At 36.3% G+C, this 13,003-nt stretch overlaps 1 protein-coding gene and 1 pseudogene across 2 annotated transcripts; one reads left to right on the top strand and one right to left on the bottom strand.

Annotated features, from left to right (window-relative positions):
- Positions 1–744: 744 nt before the first annotated feature.
- Positions 745–4,120, bottom strand: LOC147566317 (protein FAR1-RELATED SEQUENCE 6-like; annotated as a pseudogene).
- Positions 4,121–7,689: 3,569 nt separating this feature from the next.
- On the top strand, positions 7,690–12,283 carry LOC147566318 (cyclin-dependent kinase D-3-like). 2 transcript variants are annotated; one of them, XM_086652794.1, is made up of 7 exons: positions 7,690–8,038; positions 8,611–8,909; positions 8,979–9,087; positions 9,772–9,897; positions 10,637–10,872; positions 10,956–11,264; positions 11,711–12,283. In XM_086652794.1, the coding sequence occupies exons 1-7, from the start codon at positions 7,928–7,930 to the stop codon at positions 11,772–11,774; spliced, it is 1,254 nt and encodes a 417-aa protein (XP_086508920.1). In that variant the 5' UTR covers positions 7,690–7,927; the 3' UTR covers positions 11,775–12,283. The 2 variants fall into 2 exon arrangements, with proteins under 2 accessions (XP_086508920.1, XP_086508921.1); XM_086652795.1 differs by lacking the exon at positions 9,772–9,897 and having other exon boundaries at positions 7,698–8,038.
- The last annotated feature ends 720 nt before the right edge of the window (positions 12,284–13,003 follow it).

A 13,003-nucleotide genomic window follows, 5' to 3' on the forward strand; every position in this document is an offset into this window, starting at 1 on the left:
CGAGAGAAGATGACGAAATAAGCCGTATTGCTGAAAAATTGATGTCTTTGGAGTTAGAATCTCGTAAAGCTATGAAGCGTTACCAACAATGCGAAGAATTAAAGAAAGATATTATAGAAAGCGTCGAGTTGAAGTTGAAAAACATTGGAAAGATTTAGATCACTTTTACAATCTGATATTGTTATGTATGAAATTTGGTGTTGTTATCTATGAAATTTGGTGTTGGTATGTATGGAATTTGGTGTTGTTATGTATGTAATTTGGTTTTGTTATGTGTGAAATTCGGACTTATTATGTATGAAATTTGGTGTTGTTATGTATGAAATTTAGTGTTATTATGTATGAAATTTAGTGTTATTATGTATGAAATTTAGTGTTTAAAGTATGAAGGATTCGAAAAGTCCTCCAGCAGGTTTAGCAAGTCCTCTTGTTTGTAAGTCATGTTCAAGTATGAAGGATTTGAACACATGAAGAAAAAAAGACAAATGCATGAAGAAAAGACATGAAGAAAAAAAGACAATTGCATGAAACCCGAACATAGAATCCAAACATCAAACAACAACAACCTTATCCAAAGAAGTTCTCAAACAACAACATGAAACAACAACAACCTTATCCAAAGAAGTTCTCAAACAACAATTCATGAAACCCGAACATAGAATCCAAACATAAAATCAAAACAACATTGTATCTGAAACCAAACATTGAAGTCGACCATAATTAACAATTCATTACGCATCCTGCTTAGTCGTCGGTTGAAAAATCAAAATCATTATCTGGCTCGTCGATCAATTGAAAACGTGTCCTTGCCTGATAAAATTGTCGACCCCCCGCATTTGCTGAGAACGGAACAGTTGAAGCACTCTCAAATTGAGGACGATATACTCCCATCAGTAACTCCATGTTAGACTGCATTTGTAATCAGATATGATAATATTAGTAAAGTACACAAAAAACATATTAGACTGTGAAAACAAAAAAAATAAACACAAACATATAAGAGTTACCATCCTAGGTTCCGGTGTAAAGTTTGTGTTCTGTTGACTACCACCGAGCGAACTCTCTTGTGTATCCAACACGTGCTGACATGAAGGCATTTTAGACTGTGAAAACAAAAAAAATAAACACAAACATAGTATTATTTTTGAAATACTAAATAAGAGTTACCATCTTAGGTTCTGATGTAAAGTTTGTGTTCTGTTGACTACCACCGAGCGAACTCTCTTGTGTATTCAACCCTCGCTCACATGACGGCATCTTAGATGTTGAAACCTACAACACAAACATAATATTCAATACTAAATAAGAGTTACACAAAATAAGAAATGTATAAAATATATTTGAATAAATATAGGTATTATAGACAAATACTACTTACTTTTTTTCTTTTGTATGCTTTCTTTTTAATTCTAACCTCTCTAGGACGACCCTTCGACTTAACTTACATTGGATCACGGATATCTTTCCTTGCATTATCCTCACAGTCGACCGTATAACCTGTTTGTTGGCTTCGCCCTGAACTAGTTCTCTTGTCCTCTTTTGAGTTCATCTTCAACTTATACTTCGACATCCATTCTTTTAAATGATTGGTGCTTCTCTCATCCAAGGATGCTTCATCTGCTATTTCACTGAATAATACACACAATTCATCATAACGTTTTTGCTCCGGTGTAGTATCCCACCCGCCATAGTTGACACTAACCCGGGTGTGAGATCTTTTCACATCCTTCCTCCATCTCCTTAGAATGTATTTTTCCGGTATTACCTTCACATCATTTCTACACAACACCATCAGTGCATGTCGGCATAACATGCCCTTAAACTCAAACAAAAGACAATTGCATTTAATATCACACTCAATAGGATGAAAAAACACCGAATATCTAGCACTACCAAATTCCTTTTTCTCTGAAATTAAATACTCATACATTGTGCCGTACTCTTTGACATCCACATAGTCACAAGCAAGTTTTCCAGTAAGTTCTGACCGAAAATCTTGAAACTTAGCTAGTGTGTAAATGTCTCTCATCTGTTTTTCAAGCTGGAAAGGAGTCACACAAGGCAGGTCAAAATTATAAGTCCTGAAGTCTTCTCTTGCCTCTTTTTCAACTTTGTCTCTTAAAGCCACATTGTATTGTTCAACAAAAACCTTCAATGAGGTTTTTGCATTGACATATCCATCAAAGAACGCATTCATACTTTCACTTCGTTGGGTACTAGACATTCCCGCCCAAAAGTAAGGTTTCACAAATATTGGAACCCATCGTTTCCTCTCCCTATACATATCATCCAACCACCGATTATCTAACAAACTGTAATGATCTATCATGTTTTTCCACTTTGACTCGAACTCTTCAATGCTAAGTGTGTCGTAAATAATATTATGCAACGCAGTATTTATCTTCTTATAGTCTTTGTAGCTACTTAGTTTCTGCGGTATCTTCTTCATTATATGCCAAAGACACCATCGGTGTCTTGTATTAGGAAAAACTTCTTCAATAGCTCACCGCATAGCTTGATCTTGATCTGTGATAATACCATCAGGGGCCTTACCATCCATACAGTCAAGCCAAGTCCTAAACAACCAACTAAACGTCTCTGTATCTTCATTAGACAATAAACCACAACCCAAAAGGATGGATTGCCCATGATGATTAATGCCAACAAAAGGAGCAAAAGGAAGACCGTACCTATTTGTTAAGTAGCAGTGGCGTGGCCGATATTTAGGGGGCCCAGTGCGAAAATTTATCTGGGGCCCTTCATATAATGTGAATTAAAGAAGTATTCCTATAGCAAATAAGTACGATTTTGAAAATTTTGTTAAAATGGATATTTTTGGTAGTAGAAATTAATAAGAAGACAGGGAAAAGAGATGCATTTAGAAGAAGAGGACATGCAACTCTATTGTAGTTAGTATCTAAGATGGAGATAAAAGATGAGAGAACTAGGATGACTCAAAGAGGAACAAGTGAACAACAAAAATAGAGAGAGGGAGATGGATGGGGCCTTTAGAATATATAAGACCATGAAATTTTTAAAAAAATTGGGCTTTGTATGGTGGTAGGGGTCCGTAACAATTAAACCCTATAAAACAATTAAAAAAAAAGTTAGTTTCATGTTGAAGAGCCTCGAACCCGTGCTCTCTAATGCTCAAGACCCACTTACTCACCAACTAAGTTGCTAAATTTGCTCTGTTGTATTATGACATCAGTTGTAATAAGTAGATGACGAACCTTTAGCCTGAGGAAGAATGGGGCCCCTTGGTAGAGGGGGGCCCGGTGCGACGGCACCGGTTGCACCCCCTCTCCCACGCCCCTGTTAAGTAGGTTGTATCAAACGTCACAACGTCGCCAAATTCTTTGTATGCCTCCCGACTCCTCCTATCTGCCCAAAACACATTACGTAAGCAACCATCCTCGTCTAAATCCATACTAAAAACAAAACCATTAGTCTTCTTTTGCATTGTCAAAAAATACTGTTGGATAGCTAAAGCATCCCCTTCTCTAAGACGTATAGATCTCTTCTTTTGAATATAATTTCTGCAATCTCTTTCATTGAATGGGACATTCTCATGTCCACCAGCTGCTACAACATGTTGCTTATAATTTCGGCTCACTTTAATTCCTGCCATATCACTAATTTCCAGTTGTCTTGCCACACGTGCATTAATCTTTCGATTACATCTAAAGTGGCGAACTTTTCCGTGACTAAGAATATGATTGTGCTCTAAAAGAACACTAGTAATTTCGTATTTCCCACTTTCATTCAACTTCGAACAAATTTTGGCTTTACACCCATTTCGACTACTAGGTTGTTGTTCAATAGGATTGCTTCCTACTGATTTAGTTGTCCCACTTTTCGCACATGTCAATGTGATGTATCGAACTACTCCTTCTTCTTTTTTAGTTGATCGTTTTCTGATTGAAAAACCTTCTTTTCGAGCATAGGCAAGACAAAGCTCATACATTTCATCTGTATTGCGGAACTCCAAACCAACAGTCGGTACTGTAACTTCACAGAAGTCTTCTTTCTTTTTGCCAATGTCATTCTCGGATGTTTTGTCAAAATGATCCACCTCCTCACTCTCTGAAGAGTTCAACATTTCTGCAACCAAAGACATATATAATCAATTTATGGCAAAATCTTACCAAGTTCACAACTTTCAGCACATATATAACATATAAATATGGCAAAAAAAACCATATTTCTTCAAGTTCACTTACTAGCACATATAGGTCCTCCGTGAAAGTAGTCTGGACTTGCCCCAATGAGACAAGATCTACTAAATTGATGTCTAGAACTTCATATGCAAAGAACAAAATACACCTAGATTGAATTACTATGAGGTATACCATATCTTAAGTGCATTATGTAACATAAATAAAAGCCAGAACTTCATATGCAAAGAACAAAATACACCTAGATTGAATTACTATGAGGTATACCATATCTTAAGTGCATTATGTAACATAAATAAAAGCCAGAACTTCATATGCAAAGAACAAAATACACCTAGATTGAATTACTATGAGGTATACCATATCTTAAGTGCATTATGTAACATAAATAAAAGCCAGAACTTGATCCCTCCGCTTGGACCCCTAACCTCCAAAATTAAGAAAAACACGAAATCTAATGATCATCGACAACAACAACAACTAATAATTCGACTCCATCGATTTTAAAAAATTCAAATCCATTTCCTTAACAAAATATATTTAGAAGCTTAATATTAACGATAACAAGTCAAGATTAGTAGTAGTCATTAAGCTTTTCATTTTCTCATCATTCGGGTAACCTTTCTGTGCTTGATTCTTCAGATAGAAGGAGTGTCTCTTTCGACTTGAGGACTCATATACCGGAAAAGCAAATTCGACTTAATAATGAGCTGAGAACAGTTCAGGCAACTAATAACCATAAGAACCTACTTGTGTATTTTTACTTCTCGGAACCTGTTCTCAACTCAACGGCAGAAATTCTTAGTTCTCAAAAATTAGAGTTGAAAAGATAACAACAAAGTACCTTCAAACCAAGATGTTGTTACGAAGTGGCGGGATGACAACACCAAGCTTGAAATCGAACCTAAGATGAAGCTTGGGTTCGTAGAGAGAGAGAGATATAGAATTAGAAATTTCTAAAGAGAGTTAGTAAAGAGAAAGAGGTAAGAGAGGTAGATGATGATACAAGAAGAGATTTAACTCTTACCTTTGTTAATGGAAGAAGGAAGAATGAAACCCTAGATTTTTGCTCGCTCCCAAACTCGGTTGGACTGCAAAATCGATTTTGCCCTAGAAAATAACTTGGTCTGAGTAATAAAAGCTTGGTTTACTAAAGAGAAAGAGGTAAGAGAGGTAGATGATGATAGAAGAAGAGATTTAACTCTTACCTTTGTTAATGGAAGAAGGAAGAAGGAAGAATGAAACCCTTGATTTTTGGTAGCTCCCAAATTCGGCTGGACTGCTATTTCGATTTTGCCCTAGAAAATGGATTGGTCTGAGTAATAAAAACTTGGTTTACTAAAAGGACCTATTTTGAATAGGAGTGAATTGGAGGGATCAAAAACGAAATAGCCAATTTTCCCTCATTTTTGTTCCTGCCAACTCATGATGCATGCCCGGTTGGACTGCCAAGTCACCCGGCCGGGATTGAGGCCGGGATTCAACCGGGCATAGCATCATTTTTGTTAATATTATATCAGAGAACATTACTTCAATCTCTGGTTGGATCTTCTCATGGGAAAACGATTCAAAACTCTGTTATACCAGCGAAGATATACACTTCGCAACCATTCTTTGGATATTATGGAAAGTTAGATGCGACCACTGTTTTCAACATGAGTTAAATGACCTGAATAAAATTATCAAAATGATTGTTTCGTTTCCTAGAAACAACAAAATCACAGGGGAAAAGAAACAAACAACAGTAGAAAAATGGCAACCTCCACCTGCTCAATTCATAAAAATTAATGTTGATGCATCTTTCATTAATGTAACATCCAATGTGGGAATCAGTTTAATAGCTCATAACACTGAATCTAAATTCATCGAAGCGCAAGTTAAAACTTCAAGGGCGAGAAACAGTGAAGAAAGTGAAGCAATGGCAATATTACACGGTCTTGAATGGGCGAAAGAACATAATCTAAAGTCAATCATCATCGAAAGTGACAACATCAATATTATTAATCAACTCAACAAAAAGAAGAACTCAGTCCACTGGTAATCGATGATCCATATCAATAAAGTTCGTGAAATCAGAAGAAATTTCGAGAAAGTTCAATTCAAATACACCAAACGAGAGCTCAACTCGCATGCAGACAAGCTAGCCAAATGGGCCGGAAAGAAGAATAGAAATAAAAAGTGGAGTAACATTCCTTGTATTTTGGTTGATAAATATTGTAATAACGTTATGATTATTTAATGGAAAGCTTGTTCAACAAAAAAAAAAAATTGAATTGGCAGTCTATGTGGGATCGGATAGTAGACAACTACTCCATAGGAGTGTGGTATTTATGCCGTATTTTTGGTTTTGTCATCATTGTTGTAGTTTTTTTTTATTGTTGACAATCATTGTTGTAGTTGTATTTCAATCCATGTAATTTTTTGTTATATAAATGTCACGAGGTAAAAAAAAAAAGAGAAAGGAAACCCCTGTATCGTGGTCTGGGACCTCGAAAAGGAATTTGATTCTGATGTAGATTTCCTGCACCAAAAACCATCACATGACTCCTCGATCCAAATATTGCCTTGCCGTTGCAATAATTTCCTTCTTGGTCTCATATTTTGTGACAGTTTCCCTTTTGACTCCTTATTTTCTATAAATTCAAAATTGACATTTTTTTTTGTTAACACCATCAGTTAACTTTAGTGTTTAAAAAATTACCCTTCTTATAAAAATAATTTTAAAAAAATCAAAATTAGCATATTTAAAATATGTGTTAATCCCCTAATAATTCCAACTTTTTGAGAATTAACTTGGGGCCAAAATGCAATTAATTCTGAAAAGTTTAAAAATATGAAAGCCACTTCATCTCTCCCCCTCTCTCTCCTCCATTTCATCATTTCTCTCGTAACCTCATCATCTTTCCGTCGGAGGCCGTCGACCGACCAAATTTCCCAGCGACCTTCAAACTAATTTTTTTCTTTTTTTAGACCCTTCGTCGACAATATTTAGTGAGAGAGGAAGAAGAGAGAGAGAGAGGGAGAGAGAGAGAAGTAAAAGGAAGATAGAGAAGAAAGAGGAAGGAGAGATTAGAGAAATATTTCTTTTTGTTTTTTAAGTTTGAAGGTCGCGATAAAATTTGGCTGGCCGGCGATATTCGACGGAGAAGATGATGAGATGGCGAGAGAGGCAATGAAATGGAGGAGAGAGAGAGGGAGATATGGGTGGCTTTAATGTTTATAAACTTTTTAGAATTAATTGCATTTTGACCCCCAAGTTAATTCTCAAAAAGTTAGAACTATTTGAGTATTAACCCATATTTAAAAGAGGGCTGATTTTGAATTTTTAAAACTGCTTTTATAAGAAGTGTAATTATGAAAACAAAACATTTAAACACCAAAGCTAACTAAACCGTGAAAAAAAGAAGACTAATTTTAAATTTACGAAAAATAGAGGACTAAAAGAGAAGCTGGTCACAAAATACGGGCCACAAGAAACAAATAACTCATTATTAAATTGCTCATTCAAATTGTATGAATGTCAGAGTGTATAAAAAACAAATTTTTAGAAAAGCTGTTTTCTCTTTTGCTTTTTTATCAGCAAACGCTAACTATTTTCCTCCCCTTTTTGGCCAAGTTTTTGTGTTAATCAACGCCTCCGTTTTCACACTCTCACTCTGGCTATGGCTGAAACCCAGTCATTTCCTCTGGTTTCGCAAATGAAACCCTAAAACAAAATTTTTAATAAGAGTAGTTGATCATTGACAACAATGGCTGAAATTTCTCACTTTTTATCAAAGAAAATTTCAGATCGATACGATAAGGGAGAGATCGTCGGTGAGGGTACTTATGGAGTTGTCAACAAGGCCGTCGATAACAAGGTAAAATTTACCCTGTTTCATCGTCGCTAAACTAATATAATTTAGGGTTTTTACCAGATTTATCTCAACAAATTCTCATCTTTCCCTTACTAAATATTTTGTGCCAGAGAAAACTTCAGTTTGAAAAGCTAGATTTTGAGAAATGGGTTTTGATTCTGTTAACGTTATAGATAGTCACAGTTAAATCAAAATGATGAAACTGTGTATATTTGAATGTACTGAAGGAAATTGAACTTCTCAGTTGTTGATTGTTTCCCCATAGTTTTCCTTATCTATTTAGGGTTTGTACAGATTCCATACTACATCTTCCCTCTGCTTGAATTTAATCTTTATGGTTCTAGGTATTTTTAGTTTTTTTTGGCTACATGAGTGATGTTTTATAGACAGGCAACCTTGTGAAAATTCAGTAGCCAAAAAGTGCAGGGAAGGTGCACATTTTACTCCACCTTACAAAATGAATTTGGGTTTTTGGTGTTTGTTTGAAATACTCTTTCATTTTTAGGGTTCTTGGTTTTGGAAGAAATAGTTCATCATGGAAACCTAGCTAAAACAATTGTTGTTTGATTGTGCAGACGGGGCAGATAGTTGCTATTAAGAAGATTAGATTAGGAAAGTATAAAGAAGGTGTTAATTTTACTGCACTAAGGGAAATTAAATTGCTTAAAGAGTTGAAGGACCCAAATATAATCGAATTGATCGATGCATTTCCTCACAAGGATAACTTACATCTTGTGTTTGAGTACATGGAGAGTGACATGGAAGCTGTGATTCGTGATAGAAACATTGTTCTTGCACCAGCTGATGTGAAGTCATACATTCAGATGACATTAAAAGGGCTTGCTGTTTGCCACAAGAAATGGGTTTTACATAGGTAATATTTGCTGACTGATAGGAACTATAAATCACTTTTTGTATGCAACATATTAACCTCCATTTACAGGGATATGAAACCAAACAACTTACTTATAGGAGCTGATGGGCAGCTCAAGTTAGCAGATTTTGGATTGGCACGGATTTTTGGGAGCCCAGATCGTAAATTCACTCATCAGGTATGTGATGACTCTCCAAAATTCAAATAATCTATTTGTATAACTTGCGGAAATTTTGAGACTACTATCCATCATCATTGTTTTTCTGCTTTCATTGTTTGAATTGATTATATTACTTGGAGATGGAAAAAAAATAAAAGAACAGTGTAGTTTTTCCCGTGATCTTGGCATATCTGTCATTTTAGCAATATGTTTTGTCACCTGAGAATATAATTTTGTGCCACTGACTGTATTTCTGAGGATGAAACATATTCACGTGTTGATGTGTCATGTGTTTACCACAGACTTATTTCCTTGTAACTTGGGGTTGGAATTAATGTTGGCTGACGGGTATAATACCAGTAGGAGCTACTCAAATATTTAATCTCTAACAGTCTAACTAGAGAAGAATGGGAGAAGGCTTTCTCCTTCGTGATATTTCCATATGCGGCTTGGCCTAATATGAAACTTAAAAGAAGGCTATGTTCTTCTCGACACATTGCCCTACTGCAATGAACTTACTTCTTCGAGGTTGGTTTATTGGATCCTGTGGTCTCAACAATCAGCACTCGGCTGCTATATGTGAAAACCTTGCTTTCTGAAGTACCAAATTCTACGTCTAACTTTATAGTTATGCTTCAAGCCTTCAACTACGAAAATACATCTTATCTCTGAGTTTTAAAATGACCAATTATATTTGAGTAGGTTTTTGCTCGATGGTACAGAGCACCTGAACTGCTGTTTGGTACCAAACAATATGGATCTGCTGTAGATGTCTGGGCTGCAGCTTGCATATTTGCTGAGCTCCTCCTCCGACGGCCTTTTCTGCAGGTGGAACCTACGTTCTTCATGGCCATTACTTTTTTCTTTTTTGCCAATTTAAGAACTGTATAATTTCATTTCATGAGGTTCTAACTTCCAGTAACACTATTGCCTTTTGTGTTGGCATTATGGAATTGGGATATCATCAATCTATCCCCAATTTTTGTTATGTACCATCACCAGCTTATGGAGGGTAAAAATGGTGGTACAGTAGTTACTATGTTTACTTCAATTCTTTTCCTACGTCAATTGATTCCTACAGCCAACTTTTAGGTACATTACATTTTCAGTCAATCAAGTCCCCATGTTACCAGTAAATTATGTGCCAAGTTGAAGTCCCCCACGAGATGATCATTTAGTCGTTGAATGTGTTCCTATTCTGTATGTCAAGTTTGGTGTACGAAGACAAATTCGGTGAAGGACCTGGATAAAACATATAAATATCGTCATCTTTTGTTTATTTCATTTTCTTTTGTGATGATCGTTCATTGATCTAGTTCAAGATCTTTGTTTAGCTATTAGCTTCTTCTTGTGAGTGGTAGAACCCTAGGTATTTAGGATAACGAGAAGTTTTTGGCTGAACAATATGTTTAATCTTCATCTTAAACTAGCGTTCCTGAATTTTAGGTCTTGGTGATGCAGGGTGTCTTACATCGATAAACCCTTCTGTGATACTCCTTGTTTATATGCTCTGCGTCTTTATGTCCAAATCTTGATGAGTTCGATTCTTTTTGCTTTTTCATATCAGGGTTCCAGTGATATTGATCAATTAGGAAAGATTTTTGCAGCTTTTGGGACTCCAAAGCCTTCTCAGTGGCCTGATATGGTTAACCTTCCTGATTATGTGGAGTACCAATTCGTTCCTGCACCTCCAATTCGTTCATTGTTTCCAATGGCAAGTGATGATGCTTTGGATTTATTAACAAAGATGTTCACTTATGACCCAAATGTAAGAATTACTGCGGAACAGGCATTGGAACACCGGTATGTGGAAAAATGTAATCAGTTCGAATCGGAATTGTAACAGTCATTCTGGTTTTTATTGTTTGTGCCTTTCTTTCTATCAGGTATTTCTCGACTGTACCTGCACCAACAAAACCAGCACTTCTACCAAGACCTCCCCCTAAGGGGGATTCTAAATCTTCGGACATTAATCCACCACAAGACGGTCCTACTGTGTTGTCTCCTCCGAGAAAATTAAGAAGAGTAATGCCACAACGTGATGGACATGATGCGGTTGATGATCATGTTAATGGTACCCGGCAAGCACCCGGTGAAAGCACTGGGAGGAGCACTGGGAGGAGCGAGACTATACCAATGTCCATCGATTTTTCTGTTTTCGGATCAAGGCCTCCTCCAAGACCTACACTTAACAGGTAATGTTATGGTTGGTTTGTTTCGCTAGAACTCCTGCAAATAATCACATGCTCATTTATGTCTTGGCTGTTTGTTTAAGTGCTATTATATGAGTCACTTCACAGTTAGCCTACACAAATATGGCAAAATATGGTGCGGGTGTTTTTTGTTTTAAACATGCATACAAATATCTGTACCAATTTTGCGCAACTAAACGTTTTACATAAAAGGAAACACCACAACATAACTTGAACTATGAACTTCTTCACGAGGTTCTAATTCTATATAAGTAGTCCAGCAAAGTCGGTTTCTTAGTGTAATGATAGACGAACCACTTCTATGACCACACTGATGTGGCAGCTGATACACGGACAACGTCACAGACTCACACGCGATTTTGTGGTCGGTATGACATTATTCAGTCGTCTACTCAGGTTTGATGATGGTTAATTCTCCTTGTCTGCAGTGCTGACAAATCACATCTGAAAAGAAAATTGGATCTCGAGTTCCTGCATCCTGAGCAAGAATAATCCCCCAATTTGATCACCCTTGGACGAATATAAGATTTTATTTTTCAATCTCCTGGTACCACTCATCTACGATCCCACCATTCCGTAACTGCGGAAAGTGCAATTCATATCCTCTATATCAGAACTTGTGAATCACCATCACCCATGAGATTTCATTTTGGAGCTGTGAATGAGTTACGGGAGGATTTAAAGAAGTTCGCTCTTCTTGGTTACACACTAGCCTGCTAAATAAAGATCAGTTGAAATGGAGTCAATTTAATTCGAAGAAACTTCGCTTTGCAAAGTGTATTGGTGTTTATTTTTTCTTCACGAAATTGTGTGGGTGTTTATTTTTTTCGTTAGTAATTTTTTTAGTGTTAAATGTAAAAGATTCCAGGTTTCATTGTTGTAGAGTCTGGTATCTGAGGAACAAAATTCACTACTACGGTTATAGGTTTTGTCCGATACATAATTGTATTAAAATTACAAGCATTTTAATGTGAGAATTCCGAGTTGTACTTGCTATCAAAGTGGGGTTGCAATCGATGTGATGAATCTCTGTTATCAGTGGCGTGGCTGAGATTTTGGGGGTCCGGTGCGAAGTTTTAGTCGAGGCCCTATAACAATATATAAAAAAAAATGACACGTGAAATTTCTACAAAATTTATGGTATTTTCACCTCTCTTGAGACAAGTAACATTCTACAATATGGGGTCGTCGCTTCTCTCGCTGGCGGAGGTTCAGTAGTAGTCTCGTTTTTTTCCTTGTTTTCTCAACAAAAGAAAAACATTCTACAATATGGCGGTGTCTCTTATTTAGAATGTGAAATATAAGTTCGACCCTCTTTGTTGTTTTGCAGTTTTATTTAATCAAAGAAAAAAATTTACAAAATAAGAGTTTCGAGGAGGAACTGAACTTCTAACATCACGAGGACAAAGAAACTATTAATATCATTGTGCTTGGAACCCAAGAGGAAAACAATTCGACGTAAAAATAATCTTGGATGTAATCAAACCTCTGACCTCTCTCGACGCAAAAATAAGGCTACATATTAACTAATGTTCGTGAGTTGTAATCGTCTAAGAAGTATAACAACGGGAGCGGAACTTAGTTTGGGAACTGTCTGATAAAAAATATGCTTTGGGGAGGACTCAATCCTCCAACCTCTCACACACGAATTAAGAAGAACATCCGTTAGGCTACACACTAATAGTTGTTCATAACTGGATGCGAGTTTATTTTCAGAGTCC

Source organism: Eschscholzia californica, unplaced genomic scaffold (genome assembly GCF_041429995.1).
Source record: "Eschscholzia californica isolate CP2 unplaced genomic scaffold, dmEscCali1.0.p SCAF_1, whole genome shotgun sequence".
In the NCBI taxonomy this organism is placed as follows: domain Eukaryota; kingdom Viridiplantae; phylum Streptophyta; class Magnoliopsida; order Ranunculales; family Papaveraceae; genus Eschscholzia; species Eschscholzia californica.